Source organism: Cucurbita moschata, unplaced genomic scaffold, assembly GCF_002738365.1.
Source record: "Cucurbita moschata cultivar Rifu unplaced genomic scaffold, Cmos_1.0 Cmo_Scf00019, whole genome shotgun sequence".
Classification (NCBI taxonomy): domain Eukaryota; kingdom Viridiplantae; phylum Streptophyta; class Magnoliopsida; order Cucurbitales; family Cucurbitaceae; genus Cucurbita; species Cucurbita moschata.
This window is the reverse complement of record NW_019268535.1, coordinates 341,580-362,786: the sequence shown is the minus strand read 5'-3', so window position 1 is coordinate 362,786 and position 21,207 is coordinate 341,580. Positions and strand designations below refer to the sequence as shown.

Below are 21,207 nucleotides of genomic sequence, written 5' to 3'. Positions count from 1 at the left end.
ACCAATTGATGCTACAATGCCTAGTATGAGGTTGCTTTAGCTCCAAACACCATCCCTACCCGAACCCAACTGACAGAGGTACGGGTAATCCCAACGATAGTGTAGATTGAGATGTGTTGATCTTTGCTATCGTGCACCTTTCAACTACCTGTTGATGCTACAATGCCTAATATGAGGTTACTTCAACTCCAACGAGAGTGTAAATTGAGGTGGATTGATTTTGCTATCGTGCACATTTCAACTACCAATTGATGCTACAATGTCTAGTATGAGGTTGCTTCAGATCCAACGACAGTGTAGATTGAGATGTGTTGATCTTCGCTATCATGCACATTTCAACTACCGATTGATGCTACAATGCCTAGTATGAGGTTGCTTAAGCTCCAATGACAGTGTACATTGAAATGTGTTGATTTTCGCTATCGTGCACATTTCAACTACCAGTTGATGCTATAATGCCTAGTATGAGGTTGCTTCAGCTCTAATGAGAGTGCAAATTGAGATGGATTGATCTTCGCTATTGTGCACATTTCAACTACCCGTTGATGCTACAATGCCTAAAATGAGGTTACTTCAGCTCCAACAAGAGTGTAAATTGAGATGGATTGATCTTCACTATCGTGCTCATTTCAACTGCCAGTTGATGCTACAATGCCTAATATGAGGTTACTTCAGCTCTAACGAGAGTGTAAACTGAAATGTGTTGATCTTCGCTATCGTGCACATTTCAACTACCGGTTGATGCTACAATGCCTAATATGAGGTTACTTCAGCTCCAACGAGAGTGTAAATTGAGATGGATTGATTTTCGTTATCGTGCACATTTCAACTACCGATTAATGATACAATGTTTGATATGAGATTGCTCTATGATGCTTTTATTGATTTAACAGATAAGGGTTTGGAGACATTACTAAATTAATTAGACAACCTTAAATGTGGAGGATAAAAATGGAATTATAAATATTAATTAAATTAATATTAAATTCAAGAATAATAAGAATAAGGTGAGAAGAGGGCTTTATTTTGATATGGACCCCTTTAGAATATTAGGGGACAATTTTTTTTTAAAAAAATATATTATTTTTAATTATTTCTCTATTTACTTTTTTTTTTCTCACACTCCTTTCTACATCTCCTACATTCTTCACTTTTTACTGACACATTTTTCTTTTTCTTTTTTTTAATTGATTTTTATGTTTTTTTTGTGTGGGGGTAGTTTTGGAATTTTATCTACCAAAAATGAAAGAAAATAATTAATAATTACAATTAATTAGGACTAATAATTATAAATTATAACAAATTTTGAAGTTAAGGATGGGTCGTTGTCCAAATTGGTATCAAAAAGTTCCTATGACCATATTCATTTATTAAATTAATACTTTATTTGCATGCTTAATCATGATTAGTAGCCCATTTGCAATAATAATAACAACACATTTATTTTTATCAATATTAAATTTAGACAATAGATTAAATTCAAATAGAAAAAACCAGGTAGGAATGAACGAGACTTAATCATAATAAAGATGAAATCATGGTCTAAATGATAACCTTAGAGGGTCAAAAGCTTATAACCCGACCAAACCTAAACTCGAAACGGTCGAGTGAATTTGAGCTCATGAGGGCATGCTCTCGTACACCCTAATGGCCTCGACAATCCCTGCATCCCTTGTGACATGGTTAGGTTACTTATACTCCTACAACCCGTCCTACTAGATGACGATGTAACCCCAAAGTAGCCGGTATAAGATGGAAAGTTCTTGATTCCTAGTTTCACGTTTGTCAGACTATAACCATAAGAATCTTTAGTTAGATGAGATTCCAACTTAGATACCTAGTCATGTCAAACGATGGTTCAATCTCACGATGCTTCGAATTTTCAGCAAAAATCATATTAAATAAATATTTTAATGCTAAGTGTATATACTAAAATTATAATATAAGGTTTATATTTACATAAAATTTAAATATAAATAGATAGAAAGAGAGGGAAATGTAGTAGGGACATGACAGTCCACAAAAGATTGTCGTGGGAAGGGCCGACCCGACAAAATTTAGTGGCAGACAATCTAAGCTTTACCGAAACCTCCCTATCCCTTCTCATTTTTACCTTTTCTTTTTCTTTTTTCCTTTTCTACAAATAACACTCATTTTTCCTTTTCTACCCTTATTTCTATTTCTTTTTAATCAACCCATGTAAATATGTTAGCCATTAAATTACTTTTCAGAAGTTGGGCCTTTCAAATTCAGAACGTGGGCCTACGTGAGATAAGCCTTTCAAATGCAGAACTTGGGCCTACGTGAGATGGGCCTTCCAAATTCAGAAGTTGGGCCTACGTGAGATGGGCCCTTCAAATTCAGAAGTTGGGCCTACGTGAGATGGGCCCGTCAAATTCAGAAATTGGGCCTACGTGAGATGGCCTTTCAAATTCAGAGTTCGGGCTACGTGAGATGGGCCTTTCAAATTCAGAACTTGGGCCTACGTAAGGTGGGCCTTTGAAGTTCCGAACTTGAGCCTACGTGAGATGGGCCTTTGAAGTTCCGAACTTGAGCCTACGTGAGATGGGCCTTTCAAGTTCCGAACTTGGGCCTACGTGAGATGGGTCTTTCAAATTCAGAACTTGGGCCCTTTGGTCCCACATCTCAAGAACTCTTCTTACAATCCATTTGTAGGGTTTTATAAATAAACTAATGGCTAAATTACAACTAATAAATCTTAAATTTTTTATTTTATATAAAAAATCGTAAAGTTTTAACATTTTTTTTTCTCCGTGCTTCTCAATTATAGAAATAAATTTTATGGTTAAACGTGTTTTACTTTGGAGCAAATATATGTTGGACAACCTCTTAAAATTTTTCTCAGAATGTACGTGAGTGAGGACAATGCATTCTGAAAGAACTCGTGATAGTATGTGGGGATAATATTATTGGAGAATGTCGGGACCGACAGATGCCGAACCTAGATTTAGAATATTAGGCATGAGTCACTACGAATAATAATAATGATAATAATGTTGGCATCATTATTATTATAATATTAACACAAATACACAAAAATAAATAATTTGTATCTTTTTATAGTAATTTTAAAGTATATGACAAAATGAACTTAGCAAATACCATAATTGTTAGATGCCAAATATAAAAATATTGTAAGTTTAGCTAATTAGAGATGAGCCTCTCCCCGCTGTCTCTCCATTTTCATCCTTCATTAAATGAACATCTAGTTGTACTCTTTAACTTATAATAAAAAATTGAGAGAGGCGTTCATACTGTGCTTGGTATAAATAGGGTCCGCCAAAGTCGGGAATTTTCGACGTCAACAGAGAGGGAGAAGCGCTTACAGTTTCCGCAGCCGTGGAATGCAGCAGAGAGGAAGACTAAACAACCGAAGATCCAGGAGCTTTTCTAGATCTCGCCTCGCCGTTGAGGGTTCATAGGCTTTAGTTATATTCCTCGGCCCTCCTCGCTCTCACATTCTCCGTTTTGGTTCTAATCAGTGGCAATGGCTTCTGCTCAGATTGGTGGTAAAAGTTCTCATTATTTCTTTGCATTATAATTCATGTAGTGATGGTGTTTCTGTTCGAACTCTTGTGATTGAATCGGTTGCTTTTGTGTTTCAAAGAACAAGAGCGCGAGGTGCAGAAGAACTACTGGACGGAGCACTCCGCGGATTTGACTGTGGAGGCGATGATGCTCGACTCTCAGGCCTCGAATCTTGACAAGGAAGAGCGACCTGAAGTAATGCTTCTCGCTGCATGTTCTTCACTAGTCTCGGCTTACCTTCATTTCTTTTTTTGTTATAATTCATTATTTGGCTTGGTGGCAGATGTTGTCGTTTTGTCTGGTTTAAGATCTGTTCTTCTCGGTTTTTGTCGCTAAAATACTACTGGTTCCTACTGTTCACATAGTAGAGAAGAATGTTGTTTAGTAGTATCATGTCTCGAAAAATCTTCTTCCTAATTTTCAGTAGCACAGTTTTAAATAGTTCCAGTTATGAAGCTGGATGATTCGGTTCATTCATTGAATCTCAGGATTACATGCATTGGAAATGCAGACGGAGTCAATACATTCTTTCTTATCTATTATGTTTAGATGTGGAAATGTAGGATGTAGTGTAAATCAGTGTTTAAGATGTTCATGGTTCTTAAACTGTCCGTCCACAGGTACTTTCTTTGCTTCCCCACTATGAAGGAAAATCTGTCTTGGAACTTGGAGCTGGAATCGGCCGTTTTACTAGCGAATTAGCCCTGAAGGCTGGCCAGCTTATTGCTCTGGATTTCATAGAAAATGCTATAAAGAAGGTAAGGTTTAACATCTATTCATATTGTATCAATACGCGACTGCTGTTTTATACTTGTACGGAATTATTTTCTTTATCTTATCATCTTAATGTTCTAACTGTAGAATGAAAGCATCAACAGGCACCACAAGAACGTCAAGTTCCTATGCGCAGATGTGACTTCTCCAGAGCTTAGCATTTCCAATGGATCAATTGATTTGATATTCTCCAATTGGCTGCTAATGTACTTGTCTGATAAAGAGGTACTGCCTATCTTTTGGTGCTATTGGAGCCCCTGGATGCACACTACATGAGATCATAGTCTTCGATTTATGACTTGTGATGCATTGTTGATAGAATGAGAAAATCAGAAAATGTTTTACACTTTTGTATATGCATGCTTTCTAGTTGGTTGTTTGTTCAAGATTAGAGTATTTGGAGTCTTTTTGTATTTGGGGTCTTAAAAATCCAGATCCAAACTCTCATTGAAAGTGAAATGGTGTTAGCCTATTGCCTAGTCTGCGAAAGCTGTGGCTAATTCTTAGATCCACCAAAGAGTGAACTGAATAATATATGCATTATATCTTCGTTGCTATGGAACATAGTCAGGTTGGTTTGTTAAATAACACAATTAGTCTGTCTAGCACGAACTGTTTCAGATTTCTTTTTGTCAATCCAGGTGGCAAAAAGAAATTCAGGTTTTAATTTTAATTTTTTTTTCATTGTAGCTATTATGTAAGTGTAATCTATTCTGCTCTATACTGTTCCTCTTTTGTTGCTAGGTGAAATTTCATTCAGCTATTTTCATTTCAGTCTACAAAGTTCTTCTATTGGATAAATTGTTCATTAAATCCTTGAGTTTAATTTTTTGCAATCTTAGTTAGATTTAGACTAAGCCTGCTTATTTTTTATTGTCCTTCCAAAAAACTGATTCATTGTTATAACCATAGGTGGAGAATTTGGCTGCAAGGATGATTAAATGGTTGAAGGTTGGTGGATATGTCTTCTTCAGAGAGTCATGTTTTCATCAGTCTGGAGACTCCAAGCGCAAATACAACCCAACACATTACAGGGAACCCAGATTTTACACAAAGGTTGTTTCCGTCTGCTTTTTTTATTAGTTTCACTAGTTTTTTTACCCCTGTGAAACCTTGAGATTTTGTGTATTAACTATATGACAATGTCTATTTCTCATCGTTCAACTTCAACAGAGCATCATCATTTAAAAGATTTTAAAAAATCAACAGATTGTCTTCTGATGACGTAGTGCTGGAATTATGATAATAAAAACGAATGATGTGCCATGGACAGTTCATATATGCATTAGTCCTGATTTTATAGTATATGAAAAAGAAGTGTTTTTCTAGGTTGACAATCCTAGCATAATAGACTCCATCTGCGAAACTTTTTCTGATTCAAAATGGTGTTTACTATGTATATGGTTATGTTTTTGTCTCTTGAAGTGCGTGACTTTACATCCTTGCCATCACTTTTACTTCGTCTCAAGATTATAAGAGACAAGTACGTCTGATGTGTGCCAGGTTGATTTCCTATTTGGCTTTTATGTGAAGTTTTTCTATTTATACTTGGCATGTGAGTGCTTAGCATTTAGATTATGGTATTCCCAGCTTGAACTTTTTTTTTACATCATCTGCAGATTTTTAAGGATTGCCAAATACGTGATGAGTGTGGGAACTCCTATGAACTATCCCTTGTAAGCAGCAAATGTATAGGAGCTTATGTACGAACTAAGAAGAACCAAAACCAGGTACTTACTGGCGGAAGTTGTTCTAATTATTCCTTTTAATGTTTCTTTATGTTTATTACTAACAAAGTTTACATTTCATTTTTACTTAGATTTGCTGGATATGGCAGAAAGTCTTTTCACAGGAAGACAGAGGATTCCAGAGGTTTTTAGATAATGTTCAATATAAATGTAATGGCATCCTGCGCTACGAGCGTGTATTTGGTCAAGGTTTTGTCAGTACAGGAGGAATGGGTAAGCCTTATTATTGAAGCCTCTTCTTCTGCTCTGCTGCCATTATCTCTCTAATCTTTTCAATGGGAATGTATTTTGATGATTTAATAAAATTGTGTCAGCACATTGAAATTTGAGTACATTTTCGGCAATATTTCGACCACTCAAGTAATCAATGTGTCGTCTAATTGAGGAGGGCAAGTTTGAAACATCCGAATACCAAATGTTCTATGCTAGATAAATCTAAGCTTGAGACCTGTGAACCAAAGGGTTCTTTAGTGATTGATCTATTTATATATTTATTTTTTATAAGAAACAATTTCATTGTTACACAAATTACTCTATTTGATTTAATTGGTATTTATTAAATTTCTACCTTTTCCATTTATCTAGAGACCACCAAGGAATTTGTTTCAAAGCTAGAGCTGAAGCCCGGTCAAAAAGTTTTGGATGTTGGTTGTGGCATTGGGGGAGGTGACTTTTACATGGCAGAGAACTTCGATGTCGAGGTTGTTGGCATTGATCTCTCCATCAATATGATTTCTTTTGCTCTTGAGCGGGCCATTGGACGCAAATGCCCAGTTGAATTCGAGGTTGCCGATTGTACCAAAAAAACCTATCCAGATAATACTTTTGACGTAATATACAGCCGGGACACAATATTACACATTCAAGTAAGAGATATCTTCATGTTCCTCCGCCATCTTGTTTTTGACTAATTATGTTGAACTGGTTGACAATTTCCCAACTCAGCATTTTTACAACAAATGAACCTCATGTTCGTGTCCAGACACACACACACGCACACGCACACATATCGATATATGAACTTCATTTTCCTTTATGCATTTATTGGAAATTATTAGAATGTTTTTATTGTACATAATTTTGATAATTTGATCAAGCTACAGATCATTACCGTATAAAATGATGTTTCAATAAGGTAATCCTGCAAGATATGTCTGTTATAATTGGTCATTTAGCGTATTTGTTTTTCCCTTTCTTTCTCTTTGGAGTCTGCATATTCAATATCTGAACTATTAATCCATTGCAGGATAAACCTGCGCTGATGAAATCCTTTTACAAATGGTTGAAGCCAGGAGGTAAGGTTCTTATCAGTGATTATTGCAGAAGCGGTGGAACTCCCACAGACGAGTTTGCTGAGTATATCAAGCAGAGAGGTTATGATCTACATGATGTAAAGGCATATGGTCAGGCAAGTTCAACCATCTCATTCACCCCTCCCATGGTCACTGTCTATTGTTTTCTAACCATGCAAGCTCATCAGTGATTTTACATCTTCAACAGATGCTGAGAGATGCTGGCTTTGATGAGGTTACTGCCGAGGATCGCACCGATCAGGTATTATTGTTTGCTCATTAAATCCATAGCAGTGAAAACTACGATGATGATGTGCTTCTGTATCTGAAGATCTACAAGTTTGCACCTCTCAGTTCATTCGAGTTTTGCAACGCGAATTAAGTACTTTAGAAAAGGAGAAGGAGGAATTCGTTCAGGACTTCTCTGCGGTGAGTTTTCACATTTTTCTCACACTTGCGCTGTAGTATTTACTTCTATTTTGGTGTCTTTTTTCCTCACTCACTTGGGGGATTTGGGTTTAATTCAGGAGGACTACAACGAAATAGTAGATGGTTGGAAAGCAAAACTAGCCCGGAGCTCCACCGGTGAGCAAAGATGGGGACTCTTCATTGCCAAGAAAAAGTGATCATAATTTATGCTTTATTTTTATTGCAGTTTTTTGTTTGAAATCATTTGGAACCTTGAGTTTCCTTACTTCACTTGATACACAAACAATCTTAATATCACTATTTTGGTATGTCTTTTGCTTCTGATTTCAACAATGTAGGTGGAAATCAAACCATCAACTTTTAGAAGGTAACAATGTCTAATCTACTCAAATATTGATAGCGGTTGGGTGGCTTTAGTCGTGTATTAGGTATTGATAAGTCGCTGTTAAGTGGACCACGAACATTTGTGATTGTGAATTGTGCTGTGGCATGGGGTATGGAAAAGATTCTAGGCCTCTTGTCCACACCCTTGCCTTTGCTCATTCACGTGGAACTTTATTCAAAATTTCCTTGTCACCTTCACGTTCACGTCTCTACTAGTTACAGCTTTTCATGTTATATTTGGTGTGTCATCCTTTCACGAGGTGGCATTCAAAATTTTCCTCACCAACTGTATAATTGTCCTTTTCTAAAAAGTTTATTTCGAATCTTTGTGTTAGAAACATAAAATTTACCCCATTTAAAATCAAAATTATCATATGGTAAAACAATGAATTTCAATCAAATTTTATCTCTACCATGATTACATTACCTATAAAAGGAAAAACATTCTCAATGGTTCATCAAACTTTATGTTTGCTTGGGCCATATTTTTAATTCTCTTTATTTTTGGCATTGCTTTTCCAAGTCTTTCTAAATTATATTAATTTTATATTTTCAAGATAACTCTCGTTCGAATATAGTCCAAATTCATCAATGTATCTCTCATTTACTCTCTATAGAACGACCCCATCTATGGCCTCTACAGAGGGAGCAATGCCCGAATAGATTGGTAAATCTTCAAATGTCGAACAAAGGACTCCAAAAGAAAAAGGAGGAGTCGAGCCTCCACGAAGGCACTCCAAAAGAAAAAGGAGTCAGGCATAGTATGACTAAAGACTCCAAAAGAAAAAGGAGTCAAGCCTCGGTGTTGAATGATGAAAGTCCCACATCTAATTTAGGGATTGATCATGAGTTTATAATCAATGAATACTCTCTTCATTGGTACGAGACCTTTTGGGAAATCCCAAAGCAAAGCCATGAGAGCTTATGCTCAAAGTGGACAACGTGTTCATCCAACACTCTATGGAGGGGTAAATCAGTAAGCAACATATTGCAGGCTTTCATCACATCTTTAGATACAGATAGTCACTAGATAGGCTAAGGTATATATATATATATATATATATATATATATATATATTTTGATGGTTGTTCTTGGTACCTGAAAGTTTATGTCCTTGTANCAGAAAATGAGTTCGGACAGGGTGTGCGAATCCCTAATGCAGACCAAAGGAAAGGACTCAGCGCTGCATTCAACTAAATTTCCAGTCTTGAATTGAGCTAACTTCCACCAACAGGCAAAAAAAAAAAAAAAAAAAAAAAACAAACAAACAGGAAGAGCTGCATGCATGAGAAAACATAGCACAAAAAGGGCATATTTTTAATCTGCTATGTGTGTTGAAATTTCAGAACACAGCATAAAAATGGCATATTTTTCTGTACAAGAAAGATTTGATTAAAAAAAGAGGAAGTGGGTGTAGAGAGTACGTGGGTGCAGCCTATCTGAGATGGTGAAAATGGAGATTTGATTAAAAAAGAACATAACATTCATTCTGAACAATTCACAAACCCTAAACTTCTGTCTGTTTCTGTGTGTTTTTTTTTTTTTTTTAAAAAAAAAAAAGCAAAATGGTTCATAAATCTCTTAGCTCAGCTGCTAATTCACTGCAAAGCCTGTCTGCTTCGCTGTAATTTCTAATGTTTTCCTCTTCTCTCTCTCACAACCATGCACTGCAAACTTCATTAAACAGACATGACTGCATAAAGTTGTGGGGTTTTCAGAGACGAGACATCCTCATTTTTCTCACTCTAATCAGAACTCTAAATGGGTTTAAGAGTCAACCACACACATCAATTATAGGACCCCATTTCACTTCACCTTGTGTTCCTCACTAAAACCTATAAACTTTTGATTTTAATGTTTTTGTAACATGAGTGGTGATGAGACAAGGGTATGAGATTGTGTCATGGCATCTCTACCTTACGAAGGTCAGCCATACACTTAGATAGACTCGAGTGTTAGGCTAAGGTGAGTCAAAATGTATTTGTGACGTTTGAGTAAAAGAGTAGTACATAAATAAACCGAGACCACATTTGAATGTGTAACCGTCCAAGCCTGTCGGTAGCTGACGCGTTTTAAAACCTTGAGAGAAAGTCCAAAAAAGGAAAGCCCATAAATGACAATATCTGCTAGCGGTAGTCTTGGACTATTGTAAATGATATTATAGCCAGACACTAAGTGGTGTGCCAGTGAGGACGCTAGGCCCCCAAGGAGGTGGATCAGTGAGGACGCTAGGTCCCCAAGGAGGTGGATTGTAAGATCCCAAATTGGTTGGAAAGGGGAACGAAGTATTCCTTACAAGGGTGTGGAGGAAACTTATTTATGCTTTTTAAAACCTTGAGAGGAAGCACAGACAGAACAACCCAAAGAGGACAATATCTGCTAGAGGTGGGTTTGAACTGTTATTGAATGAGAATGATCTTGAAGATGAGATTCTTCCGAAAAACTTAAAAGAATTGAAGCTATTACCTATACTAACAATGTGTTTGTCTGTAGAGGTAGTTTTCGTTCTTAAAAACGAGTAACGTGACAATGTCACACGAAAATGTCGGGATAACAGACTTTCAGAGGTTTGAACGTATGATAATCAATCATGATATGATTCTATGGCCAAACGAACCAAAGAAATGCCAAAAGCCCCATTAGAAGTTAAAGTCCACCCTATGGGGAATTCGTCCATCTCTCGATTGGTTTGTGCAGAAGAAGTTAAATTCCGAGCGGTTTGTTTAACATTTTGGGAGCAAAATAATGTAAGAAGTTAAATTCCGAGCAGTTTGTTTAACATTTTGGGAGCAAAATAATGTAAACTTAAAAGTATAAGACAGATGTGTACCACTTAGAACATCTGTAATTAAAGGGTTTGGTGAGATGAATTAATCTTATAGGCCATAACCAAATTTATAACATTGCCACCATTAATGCAAACAAAAATAGTCACACGTAGGTACGAACATTAATACAAACAAAATGTAGCTAAGTCGTTAAGATATCTGCTTACCTTTCAAAGAACTAATCCACACCCTTATAAGAAATGAACGTTATGTTCTCTTCTTCAATCAATGTGAGATCTTACAATCCATCCCTTTGAAGGGTTTAAGGTTTAGGGTTTGCGGTGTGAAGTTTCGTTCCCCTTTTCAACTGATGTGAGATCTCATGATCCACTCCCTTAGGGGCCCAGCATCCTTGCTCCTCTCTCACTGATGTAGGATATCACAATTCACCCCCTTGGAGGTCAGCATCCTCACGGTGTGATGTTTCATTCCCCTCTCCCATCGATATGGGATCTCACAATCCACCCACTTAGAGGTCAGCATCCTTGCAGTGTAATGTTTCATTTCTCTCTCAAACCGATATGATATCTCACGATCCACCCCCTTGAGGGTCAGCATTCTCGTTGGCACACCCCTTGGTGTCTCTATTTTTCCTTCGAGCTTCCCCTAAAGGCGTTGAAATGCATCATTTCTCTCTCCAATTAATGTGAAATCTCATGATTGGTGAGGGTTTTTTTTTTCAATTAATGCTATCTCAAACATCGATACCTCCAAAGTTTAGAAATTGAAATGGGACAAAAAGAAGTGAAAAATAATAATAATAATAATAATAAAAAAAGTAATAGTAGAGGAGGGTAGGGAGACAAAAAGGGTGTTTGATTACGTATTGAAATCAGAGAATTGGAATCTATTCTTACTTTGTTTCCAAACGATCCTTTGTTTCTTCCATTCTTTTCCTTCTGATTCTCACTTTTATTTTCTGCTCATTTCAACACATTACTTAACCCTTCCACAACATTTCATTCTTGGTCAACAACATTACAAACCAAAGACAAAAAAGCTGTCTTGTTTTGCAGACAAGTTGACTTCCCATCTTCTCTCAACTGTTCCAAAAAAAAAAAAAAAATATATATATATACAATATCCACTAGCCGTAGACTTAGACCATTACATTCTAATTCATCTGCGTTTCAACTCACTTGTTCATAATCATAGTGAACAATCGAACTTATAATTTCGTTGATTCATTTGATTGAAGGGGAAATGGGTTTGTGTCTAAAACATCCAAACCTTTTTTTGTTGGTTGTTTTGTTGGTGTTATTATTATTAGTGATAATGTAATAGAGAGAGAGAGGGTAGGGTTCTGAGAAGGTGCAGTGTGTAGCCCCTTGGCCCTCTCCCCAACCAGCCCCTTCTCTTTCTTTTCTTTCCTTCCCACAAATAATTAAACAATTATTATGCCTTTCATTTCAAATGCTTGCCTTCTCTCAGAGAGAGACAGAGAGAGAGAGAGAGAGAGAGAGAGGCTCGAAAATTGAGTCATTCCTATCATAATGACCAAAGGACTATGGATTCAGAGAGAGAGAGAGAGAGAGGGAAAGATACAAATAAATAAACTGCATGGGGGTAGCAGGCAATGGATTCAGATATTGGACGTCCATTAACTTCTACCTCTTTAAATACGACAAAAATATAGTCTTAGTATCTTATTTAAGTCTCAATTCGATCTTCAGAAAAATAAATAAAGAATTTTGTAGAAACATGAAATGAAATAGGAGACAAGGCGGGAATGAGAAAGGCTTCTCCGTCCTTGTCTTCACTCACCTTAGTCTAATGGAAAATTTTGCATGAATAGGAAATGAAATAGGAGACAGAAAGACTTTTCTGTCTTTGTTTTCATGGTATGGACTTCTTGAGTCCTTAGTTTAATGGAGAATTTTACAGGAATAGACGGAGCATGAACGAGAAAGACTTCTCCGCCTTTATCCTAATGAATGTTAACCATGTTAGTCATATTGCGTTAGTCGTATTGTAGCAGTCTCGTCGAATAATTCATAATTTTTGGAAGGGAGAGAGATTTGGTATGATTAGAGGAGAGAGTGGAAATGAAGGGTGATAGAAGAGGGTAAAATAAGGGTATGGTGGCGTACACAAAATGACAGCAAAAATGAATGAGAGAGAGAGAGACAGAAGATGAGGGGCAGTTTGGATTTAGAATAAGATTGATAGCCACAACACATTAGGATTACAATTAATGACAGACCACCCTCCCCCAGAGAGAGAGAGAGAGAGAGAGAGAGAGAGACAGAGACAGAGAGAGAGACAGAGAGATAAAGAGTGTCTTAATAATGTATGTATGTGTGATGAGGCTTATCATAACCCTCATCATCGTCAAGTCGTTTTACATTCACTTCTCCCAAAAAAAACAAAAACAAAAAACCCTCTCCCCAGAATTCCACGCCTCTCTCTCTCTCTCTCTCGCTCTCTCCCCCAAAAAGAAACCCTTTCACACTTTCAGCTCAAACTATTCCACCAAGCTTCAATTCCCACTCTCTATATATTACCCATCACTTCTTTCTTCTCTATACAGATTGGGAGAGATTGGGAGAGATTCAGAGAGAGATTGGGAGAGAGATTCAGAGAGAGAGGGTTCCCACTCAAAAAGTTTGAATTTTTTTACACCCTTTGAGCTCTAGTTTGCAATCCCATTAAAGAGTTACTACCAATTTAGTATTATTAGTTGTTTTTTTGATGAACATGTGGATGATGGGTTACAATGACGGCGGAGATTTGAACTTTTCTTCCGATTCATTCAATGCCCGGAAACTTCGACCGCTCATTCCTCGCCCTCTCTCTTCTCCCTCCACCAACGATTTCTTCTCTCAATTTTATCAAATGGGTACTTTCAAAATCTCTCCTTTTTTGCATTACTTTCCTTCAAATCCGTTCATATTCACCGGATTTTAATGTTCTGTAGGGACTGATCAGAGCAAGAGAGAGTTGAATAATGCACCACCGCCGCCGGTCGTCGTAAGCTCGCGGTGGAATCCGACGCCGGAGCAGTTGAGATTACTGGAGGAATTGTACCGCCGGGGGACTCGAACACCATCCGCCGAACAGATTCAACATATCACCGCTCAGCTCCGCCGTTTTGGGAAGATCGAAGGGAAGAACGTGTTCTATTGGTTTCAGAATCACAAAGCTAGAGAGCGGCAGAAACGCCGCCGTCAGATGGAATCTTCCGACCAGTCGATTTGCGACATTGAAATCCTCGAACGGAAAGATTCAGGTAACAAAAAAATCCGACCATTTGAAATGTTTTTTTGTTCATGATTTTGTGAAATTTAAGCGATAAAAAAGGAAGAAAATTGATGTGTTTGAACCCGTGACATAGATTTTTGTCGCGAAGAGGCACAAATTTTGTCTTTGGGAGTTGTTCTAAACATTCTATTTGTTTGTTGATATGTAAAGTCGTATTCTTTTTGTCTTACTTTTTGTCAACAGGGTCGGGTAGGACAGTCTATGAAGTTGAACACACCAAGAACTGGCCTACCTCTACAAACTGCCGTACACTTGTGGAGGTTTCTATTTTCTTTCTCACTTTTTTTTTTGTTCTAATAAAAACCCCATTTTTACAACAAATCATGCTTTATCCTTTCGTTTAGCGTAAGTTTTCGTGGCTTTACGCTTACTTATATGTTCTCGATCTTCATTTCTCTCTTAATTAGTTAATGTGAGGCTTTAACAATGTCCGTCTCGAATAAAGTAACGTTGAGTTTCTTCCTAAATAGTTGGCACTATTCGGGTCAACTCCTTTTTTTCATGGGTCTTCACTATTAAGATACATCGAGACTCACAACTTCTTTGTTCGACACTTGAAAATTTTATTGAGCTATTCGGGTCAACTCCGTTCGAGACTTGCAACTTCTTTGTTTGACACCCAAAAATTATATTGAGTTATCGGGGTCAAATCCTTTTCTCCATGGATTTTCACTAGGAAGACACAACTTCTTTGTTCAATACCTGAAAATTCTATTGAGCTATCTGAGTCGACTCGTTTTCTCCACGGATCTTCACTACGAGGACACATTCTAGACCCACAACTTCTTTGTTCGACGCTCGAAAATTCTATTGAGCTATCTGGGTCAACTCCTTTTCTCCTTTTCTCCACGGATTTTTTATATGAAGACACCTTTGAGACTCGCAACTTCTTATTTGACCACCCGAAAATTCTTTGAGCTATCTGGGTCAACTTCTTTTCTCCACGGATCTTCACTAAGACTCACAACTTCTTTGTTCGACACCCGAAAATTCCATTAAGCCAGTTCAATAGAGCTGATCAACACCTCCGAAACTGAAATGATCTTCATGTTAATTAGTCAACATCGGTTCTCGAACATAGTTAGTCTAGAAGAATGTTTGGTGATGATTATTCAAACCATCCCATGCATGAAATGATGAGGTAATGGGAAGGGTAGCTTTAAGGTGAAAAAGTTATTATAGCGTGTGATAAAGAAAAGATGTTGAAGAAGGAAGAAGGAAGGGAACAAAAAGCTTAGCTTAATTTGTTGGGAAATGAAAAGGCTCCAAAAGCTGCATTCCTTCCTTTCTGTCGGCTCTATACCTCCCTCCCCCTCTTATCAAACTTTGAACATCATCTTTCTCCCTTTGCGTCTTTTCATGCCATCCCGACCCCCACAGTAAGTATAATATTGTCCATTTTGAGCATAACCGCTCGTGTCTTTGCTTTAGGCTTCTCCAAAAGACCTCGTATTACTTACTTATAAACCCATGATTATTCTCTAAATTCTCACAGGAATCTCTTCCAATCCCACGCGCGCCAAAAGATAGCACCATGACACAAAATGGAAGCCTCCATTCTACGGCGGCCACTCCCGGCGGTGTCGGTGTCGGTGGCATTGGAGGCTGCAGGCAACTGATGATGAACACCGCCCCCATCGCCGCTACCACCACAACCGCGACAGTTACAACAATAATGCACCAAGATGATGGGGTTGAAGGATTAGAAGAATCAGAAACCCTACAACTATTTCCATTGTGCAGTGAGACAAGAAATGGTGGGTGTGAAACAGTGGGAAGCTCAGGGATGAACAGTGCTAATGTGATGACTCCACTTCAGTTCTTTGAATTCCTTCCATTGAAGAATTGATTAAGGCATGAAGAAGTGATTTACCAAAGCTTTAAAGTTTGTTCTTTCTGTTTATGTAAGTTGATTGATGAATAGTTTGGTGAAATGTTTCTTTTCCTTTCCCATTTGGGCTTTCAATTTCGTGTTTTAGTCACAGTTTTATATCGGGTTGATTCTCAACGCTCAAATATCAAATATTTATAAGTTACAATGCACTGTTTGCGTAAACATATGTTACAAACGTTTAATATTCTTAATCTTCGTAATAATCTTAAAAGTAGGTTGAGTTTTAGTTGTAGATTATATTTTTAGATTGGTCGGGTTGACCCAAATAAAAAAGTTCCAATCTAACCTATATTGAAAGAAAATCCAACCGAGCTGTCCAAATTGTTTGAATCATTGGTCGCTAAAAAGTTGAGTTTTTTTTTTATTGGACAGAGTTGTGAGCTTCTTTAGGTTTTAGTGCACTAAGGTAGACCTATGATTATTCTTAGAATTTTTTATTGGATCCAGTAGTAATGACTCTAGAACGAGACATTATAACTTATCATGCCTCGTATTTTGATAGAGTTGTGGAGCTTCTTTAAACTTAAAAGATGATTCTCGATATAATTGAAACATACCCTAGAAACCGATCTTACAAATACTTTTCATCACTATGAGATCCCACATCGGTTGGTTGAACAGGGGAACGAAACATTCCTTATAAGTGTGTGAAAACCTCTCTCACCCTAGTAAACACATTTTAAAACCGTGAGACTGACGACAACACATAACAAGCCAAAACGAACAATATCTACTAGCGGTGAATGAATTTGGACGGTTACAATCCCATTTCACCGTGCAACTTAAACAATTATTTTGTTTGAAAACCCTAATGAAATGAGTTGAATGGGTAATTAATGTAAAATGCAGGGTTGAGAGATGCAAAGGCCATAAAAATGAAGGAATTAAAGAAGGGTGTAAGAAGAAAAAGAGAATGAAAGAAGAGAGGGTTTAAGTGAATTTATGAGCGATGGCAGAAGGAAGTAAGGCAAGAGGGGGTGCGGTGTGGCAGTGTGGTTGGGCCATATAAATCTGAAATACAACAACAGTAGAAAGTGACAAGACTTGAGCTTGGTTTGTTTGTTTGGACACATAATAACATCATATTCACACAAACCCCACCACAAGTTTCCCCTTAATGCACTCACTTAGACCCACCATTGTTACATCCCTTTCCTCTCTCTCTCTCTCCCTCCCTCCTTGTTCTTCGTCATCATCACCTCATCATCGACCTTTCGTTATGATATATATTCTCGACCAAAACGTCAAAAGTTCAAATTTTTACGTTGGTTTAACAACTCTTTCGAGTTTCATTCCCTTTCGAGCTTCCCCTCAAGGTTGTAGCCTAACGTCCTCGTTGACACATCGCCTGGTGTTTGGCTCTGATATAATTTGTAACAACTTAAGCCCAATGTTCTTGTTATCATACTGGTTTGTGTTTGGATCTGATACCATTTATAACAACCTAAGCTCACTACGGGTAGATATTGTCTTTTTTGAGCTACCCTTTTGGACTTCTCGTGAAGGTTTTAAAATGTGTCGGTTGAGGAGAGGTTTCCATACCCTTATAAGAAACGTTTCGTTACCCTTTCTAACCGAATGAGATCTAAGAGTAACTTCTTATGATGGGTTGTACCTATTTCACAACTCGAACAATTTTTTAGTATCTATATAGTAAGTCTACTTCTAGATGAGTGTTCTCTTATTCCGACTTTTATAGTGCCTATAGTAGCATAACCGAGTCAAGAATAAGCGATCTTCTGTCATTTCTTGTGCTTCCTGGGCCTGGAGGAGGATTCTTCTTGGGCCACTAAAGAGCCCAAGGTCCAAACCTAAGCCCAAACCCAAGTGTATAGCTTATCTTGAGAAAGTTCTTTCTAGGCCCAAAGTGGAAGCCCACTAACAAATTATTTTTCCTTTTATTATTTCTTTTGTATATATATATTTTAAATTATTTAAAAAGAAAAAATCATGAGTCTGTCGTCTGGGTGAAACAGTCGAATAAACGACAACAATTTTAATAGAAGAATCTCTTTTTCGACGACGTTAGCTTTGGTGTCGGCCCCAGCTTAGAGAGACATTTTCTTTAGTTTAAAAAAAGAGAAGGGTAGAAATGGAAATGTGGCCTTAACTTTGTTCGAGTGCGGTGATCAGTAGCAGAGCCGTTGCACATTCAGATCCAAAAAGTGGAATAAAGCAATGTAAACCGTTGATGTGAAAAGATCGAAGGTTTGTACTCATTTTGCGCCATACGTGTGTACGGTGCTTTCTTTACCCAACATTTACCTAACTCACACGTGTCAATATTACAGCTGTTATTAATATCATCATTCAATTATTTCTAAATAAATTCTCAGCATTAAATGTTTCATTAGCTCAAAGAAGAATTCAAAAAAATTTTGAATTTTGATAATATTTGTCTCTTCCTAAAAAAAAATGCACTAATTTATCATATTCTTTTAATCATTCTGTAACTGTCCGAGTCCACTCCCACTGCCAGCAAATATTGTTCTTTTTGAATTTTCCTCATAAGTTCTAGTTCAAAATTTTCCTTTTTGTTCCTCTCTCGAACTGGTGTGTGATCTCACAATCTATTCCTTTGGTGCCCAGTGTCATAGTCGTACTTTTTCAATCATGCTGCGACGTGATCTTAACACACTTCCAACCAAATTTGAAGAGAACTCAAGCCCCATATATATATTCTTCGCCAACTGAATATCACTTGTGCATAATCCAAGCTTGTTCAAGCACACACACGCATCTGCAGGTGCATATTTAATCGTCTACCACACAACTGACTTGCCTCTACACTCAGTCAAGGTCCGACAAAACCACAAAGTCGAAGGAAAAATATATATAGAGCATAAATTCTTCTTTAGGTTAGTCATGAACATGTTAAGATCACGATGCTGCACAATTGAAAAAGTACGATCGTGACAACCGGCCGTTAATTAGTTTCTTCCCTCTTTCTCAATATCAACATTCTTCTCATTCATATAAAGCACAAATCAAATAGCTATGTATGAGTCTAATGAAGGATTATCACAAACTAATGGAAGAACTTCAAGAATTCATCCAGAAATTGAAGGGGGGAAATGCAAACTTTTGGTTCTCGAGGAAGAATCTAAATGGGAAGCACCCATTAATTGGATCATTGAAGAAAGTGAAATGCTTTAAAGTTTGAACCATATCTCTTTACATACTTTATTATAAAAAAAACACTATTTTGGTCTCTCTTCTTGCTGCATTTCAAAACCTTTATTAGTGATTAAAGTAAGTTAAAAATGCAATGTTTTTACATACTTAGATGAGACTTAATGGTTGTGACATTTTACACCAGGATCATTTGAAGTACGTGCGTCAAAAAAACTGAGTCACAGCCAATGTTTTTCTAACATTGTTGCGAGGAACGTTCAAATTCGATGATTTCATTGACACCCAGCACCAAAAAATAGTTTTTCTTCCGACCAACGTTCGTTCGACCGACGACGACTCATCGCTTGCATTTTAGTCCTAAGAACGCTCTAGAATAGGCAAATGTTAACCAAAAGGAAACGGTTGATTCCCTTGACATGTGAACCAGTTCCTTTTGTGTAAGATCGCGCACAACCAAACCAAACCAAACCAAACCCTCTTCCACTGCTTCTGACATCTTTGGGAACTGGGCAGCTTTGTCCATAAAGTCTCCATTTTTACTCATAAATGACTAATATCAATGCTCAAATAATGTCACTTCTTCCCATTCAATTATACAATTTTCAAAAAAGCCTCCAACCCATTTCAGCTTTCCTCGCTAAAAAGTTTAGATTTCAAGTGCTGCATGTCGAGGATGGTTGAGAGAAAAGTTTTACGTCCGTTAATTAATGAGTTGATCATGAATTTACAAGTGAGGAATACATCTCTATTGGTACGAGGTCTTTTTGGACTATGCCTAAACTGGACAATATCAAACCATCTTCTCTATTCTTACGCTCTGTTTCTCTATATAAACCCTCAACCCCAACAATTCTTTATATTCAGCTATCAGTCATGAAGGTCTCTCTGGGATCCGTGGTTACGCTCACTCTCTACACTCTCCTGACTGCCCACATTTCAGGTAACTAAATGAAGTTTTGGGGTTCTTATTTTGTTCAATGTGACTCTAAATCCAAGGCTTTTCTTCTTTGATTTCTCACAGTTTTGGTCTCCGCCACTACAATAACGCTTTACAATAAATGTTCTCACCCCGTTTGGCCTGGCATTCAGCCAAGTGCAGGCAAGCCTTTGTTGGCTAGAGGTGGTTTCAAGCTCCCACCCAACAAGGCTTACTCTCTGCACCTTCCACCTCTCTGGTCTGGCCGCTTCTGGGGCCGCCATGGCTGTGCATTCGACGCATCTGGGCGAGGCAAGTGCGCTACAGGGGATTGTGGGGGAGCCCTTTTCTGCAATGGCATTGGCGGCACACCACCAGCTACTCTTGCTGAGATTACACTTGGAAATGACCAAGATTTTTATGATGTAAGCCTTGTTGATGGCTATAACTTAGCCATTTCCATTACTCCTTCGAAAGGCTCAGGGAAATGTAGCTATGCTGGGTGTGTTAGTGACCTTAACATGATGTGTCCTGTTGGTTTGCAAGTTAGATCTCATGATAACAGGAGAGTGATGGCCTGTAAAAGTGCTTGCTTTGCATTCAATTCTCCAAGGTATTGCTGCACAGGCAGCTTTGGGAACCCACAATCCTGCAAGCCGACTGCTTATTCTAAGATCTTCAAGGCTGCATGTCCTAAGGCATACTCTTATGCTTATGATGATCCTACTAGCATTGCTACTTGTACTGGTGGAAACTATTTGGTCACTTTTTGCCCTCATCACGGTTAGAAAGAACAACATTTCTCTCTGCTTTTTCTGTTGTATATGCTACTTCTGGATAGGAGTTTATGAGGTTTGTATTGGCTTTTACTGATGCCAAGTTCCCAACTTTCTCTAGGAATTACTGGGTTTTGGCTTGTAGTAATGGGTGGTTTTGGTTATTTTGTGGTAATGGTTGGACTATCAATATGAGTTTAAAGGAACTAAGAAGCTCTAA

At 37.6% G+C, this 21,207-nt stretch overlaps 3 protein-coding genes across 4 annotated transcripts; all 3 read left to right on the top strand.

Moving 5' to 3' along the window:
* The first annotated feature begins 3,283 nt into the window (after positions 1-3,283).
* On the top strand, positions 3,284-8,374 carry LOC111457159 (phosphomethylethanolamine N-methyltransferase-like). 2 transcript variants are annotated; one of them, XM_023099322.1, is made up of 12 exons: positions 3,284-3,530; positions 3,629-3,744; positions 4,170-4,307; positions 4,411-4,548; positions 5,236-5,379; positions 5,943-6,053; positions 6,143-6,284; positions 6,657-6,937; positions 7,318-7,479; positions 7,572-7,625; positions 7,718-7,792; positions 7,891-8,374. In XM_023099322.1, exons 1-12 carry the CDS (start codon positions 3,509-3,511, stop codon positions 7,987-7,989), a joined length of 1,482 nt encoding a protein of 493 aa, XP_022955090.1. In that variant the 5' UTR covers positions 3,284-3,508; the 3' UTR covers positions 7,990-8,374. The 2 variants fall into 2 exon arrangements, with proteins under 2 accessions (XP_022955090.1, XP_022955089.1); XM_023099321.1 differs by having other exon boundaries at positions 3,284-3,536.
* Positions 8,375-13,293: 4,919 nt separating this feature from the next.
* On the top strand, positions 13,294-16,309 carry LOC111457162 (WUSCHEL-related homeobox 1-like). The gene is made up of 4 exons (XM_023099326.1): positions 13,294-13,844; positions 13,923-14,234; positions 14,450-14,526; positions 15,762-16,309. Exons 1-4 carry the CDS (start codon positions 13,697-13,699, stop codon positions 16,113-16,115), a joined length of 891 nt encoding a protein of 296 aa, XP_022955094.1. The 5' UTR covers positions 13,294-13,696; the 3' UTR covers positions 16,116-16,309.
* A 3,689-nt stretch (positions 16,310-19,998) lies between these two features.
* Positions 19,999-21,207, top strand: LOC111457163 (thaumatin-like protein). Its single transcript, XM_023099327.1, has 3 exons — positions 19,999-20,025; positions 20,160-20,235; positions 20,317-21,207. The coding sequence occupies exons 1-3, from the start codon at positions 20,014-20,016 to the stop codon at positions 20,997-20,999; spliced, it is 771 nt and encodes a 256-aa protein (XP_022955095.1). The 5' UTR covers positions 19,999-20,013; the 3' UTR covers positions 21,000-21,207.

Bases quoted from the DNA above. Each gene is read 5' to 3' on its own strand.
- LOC111457159 (XM_023099321.1), top strand. From the start codon at position 3,509: ATGGCTTCTGCTCAGATTGGTGGTAAAA. The intron at 4,549-5,235 runs GTACTGCCTATC...TTATAACCATAG, and splicing joins TGTACTTGTCTGATAAAGAG to GTGGAGAATTTGGCTGCAAG. The intron at 7,626-7,717 runs GTATTATTGTTT...TGCACCTCTCAG, and splicing joins CCGAGGATCGCACCGATCAG to TTCATTCGAGTTTTGCAACG.
- LOC111457162 (XM_023099326.1), top strand. From the start codon at position 13,697: ATGAACATGTGGATGATGGGTTACAATGACGGCGGAGATTTGAACTTT. The intron at 13,845-13,922 runs GTACTTTCAAAA...AATGTTCTGTAG, and splicing joins CTCTCAATTTTATCAAATGG to GGACTGATCAGAGCAAGAGA. The intron at 14,235-14,449 runs GTAACAAAAAAA...TTTTGTCAACAG, and splicing joins CCTCGAACGGAAAGATTCAG to GGTCGGGTAGGACAGTCTAT.
- LOC111457163 (XM_023099327.1), top strand. The intron at 20,236-20,316 runs GTAACTAAATGA...GATTTCTCACAG, and splicing joins CCTGACTGCCCACATTTCAG to TTTTGGTCTCCGCCACTACA.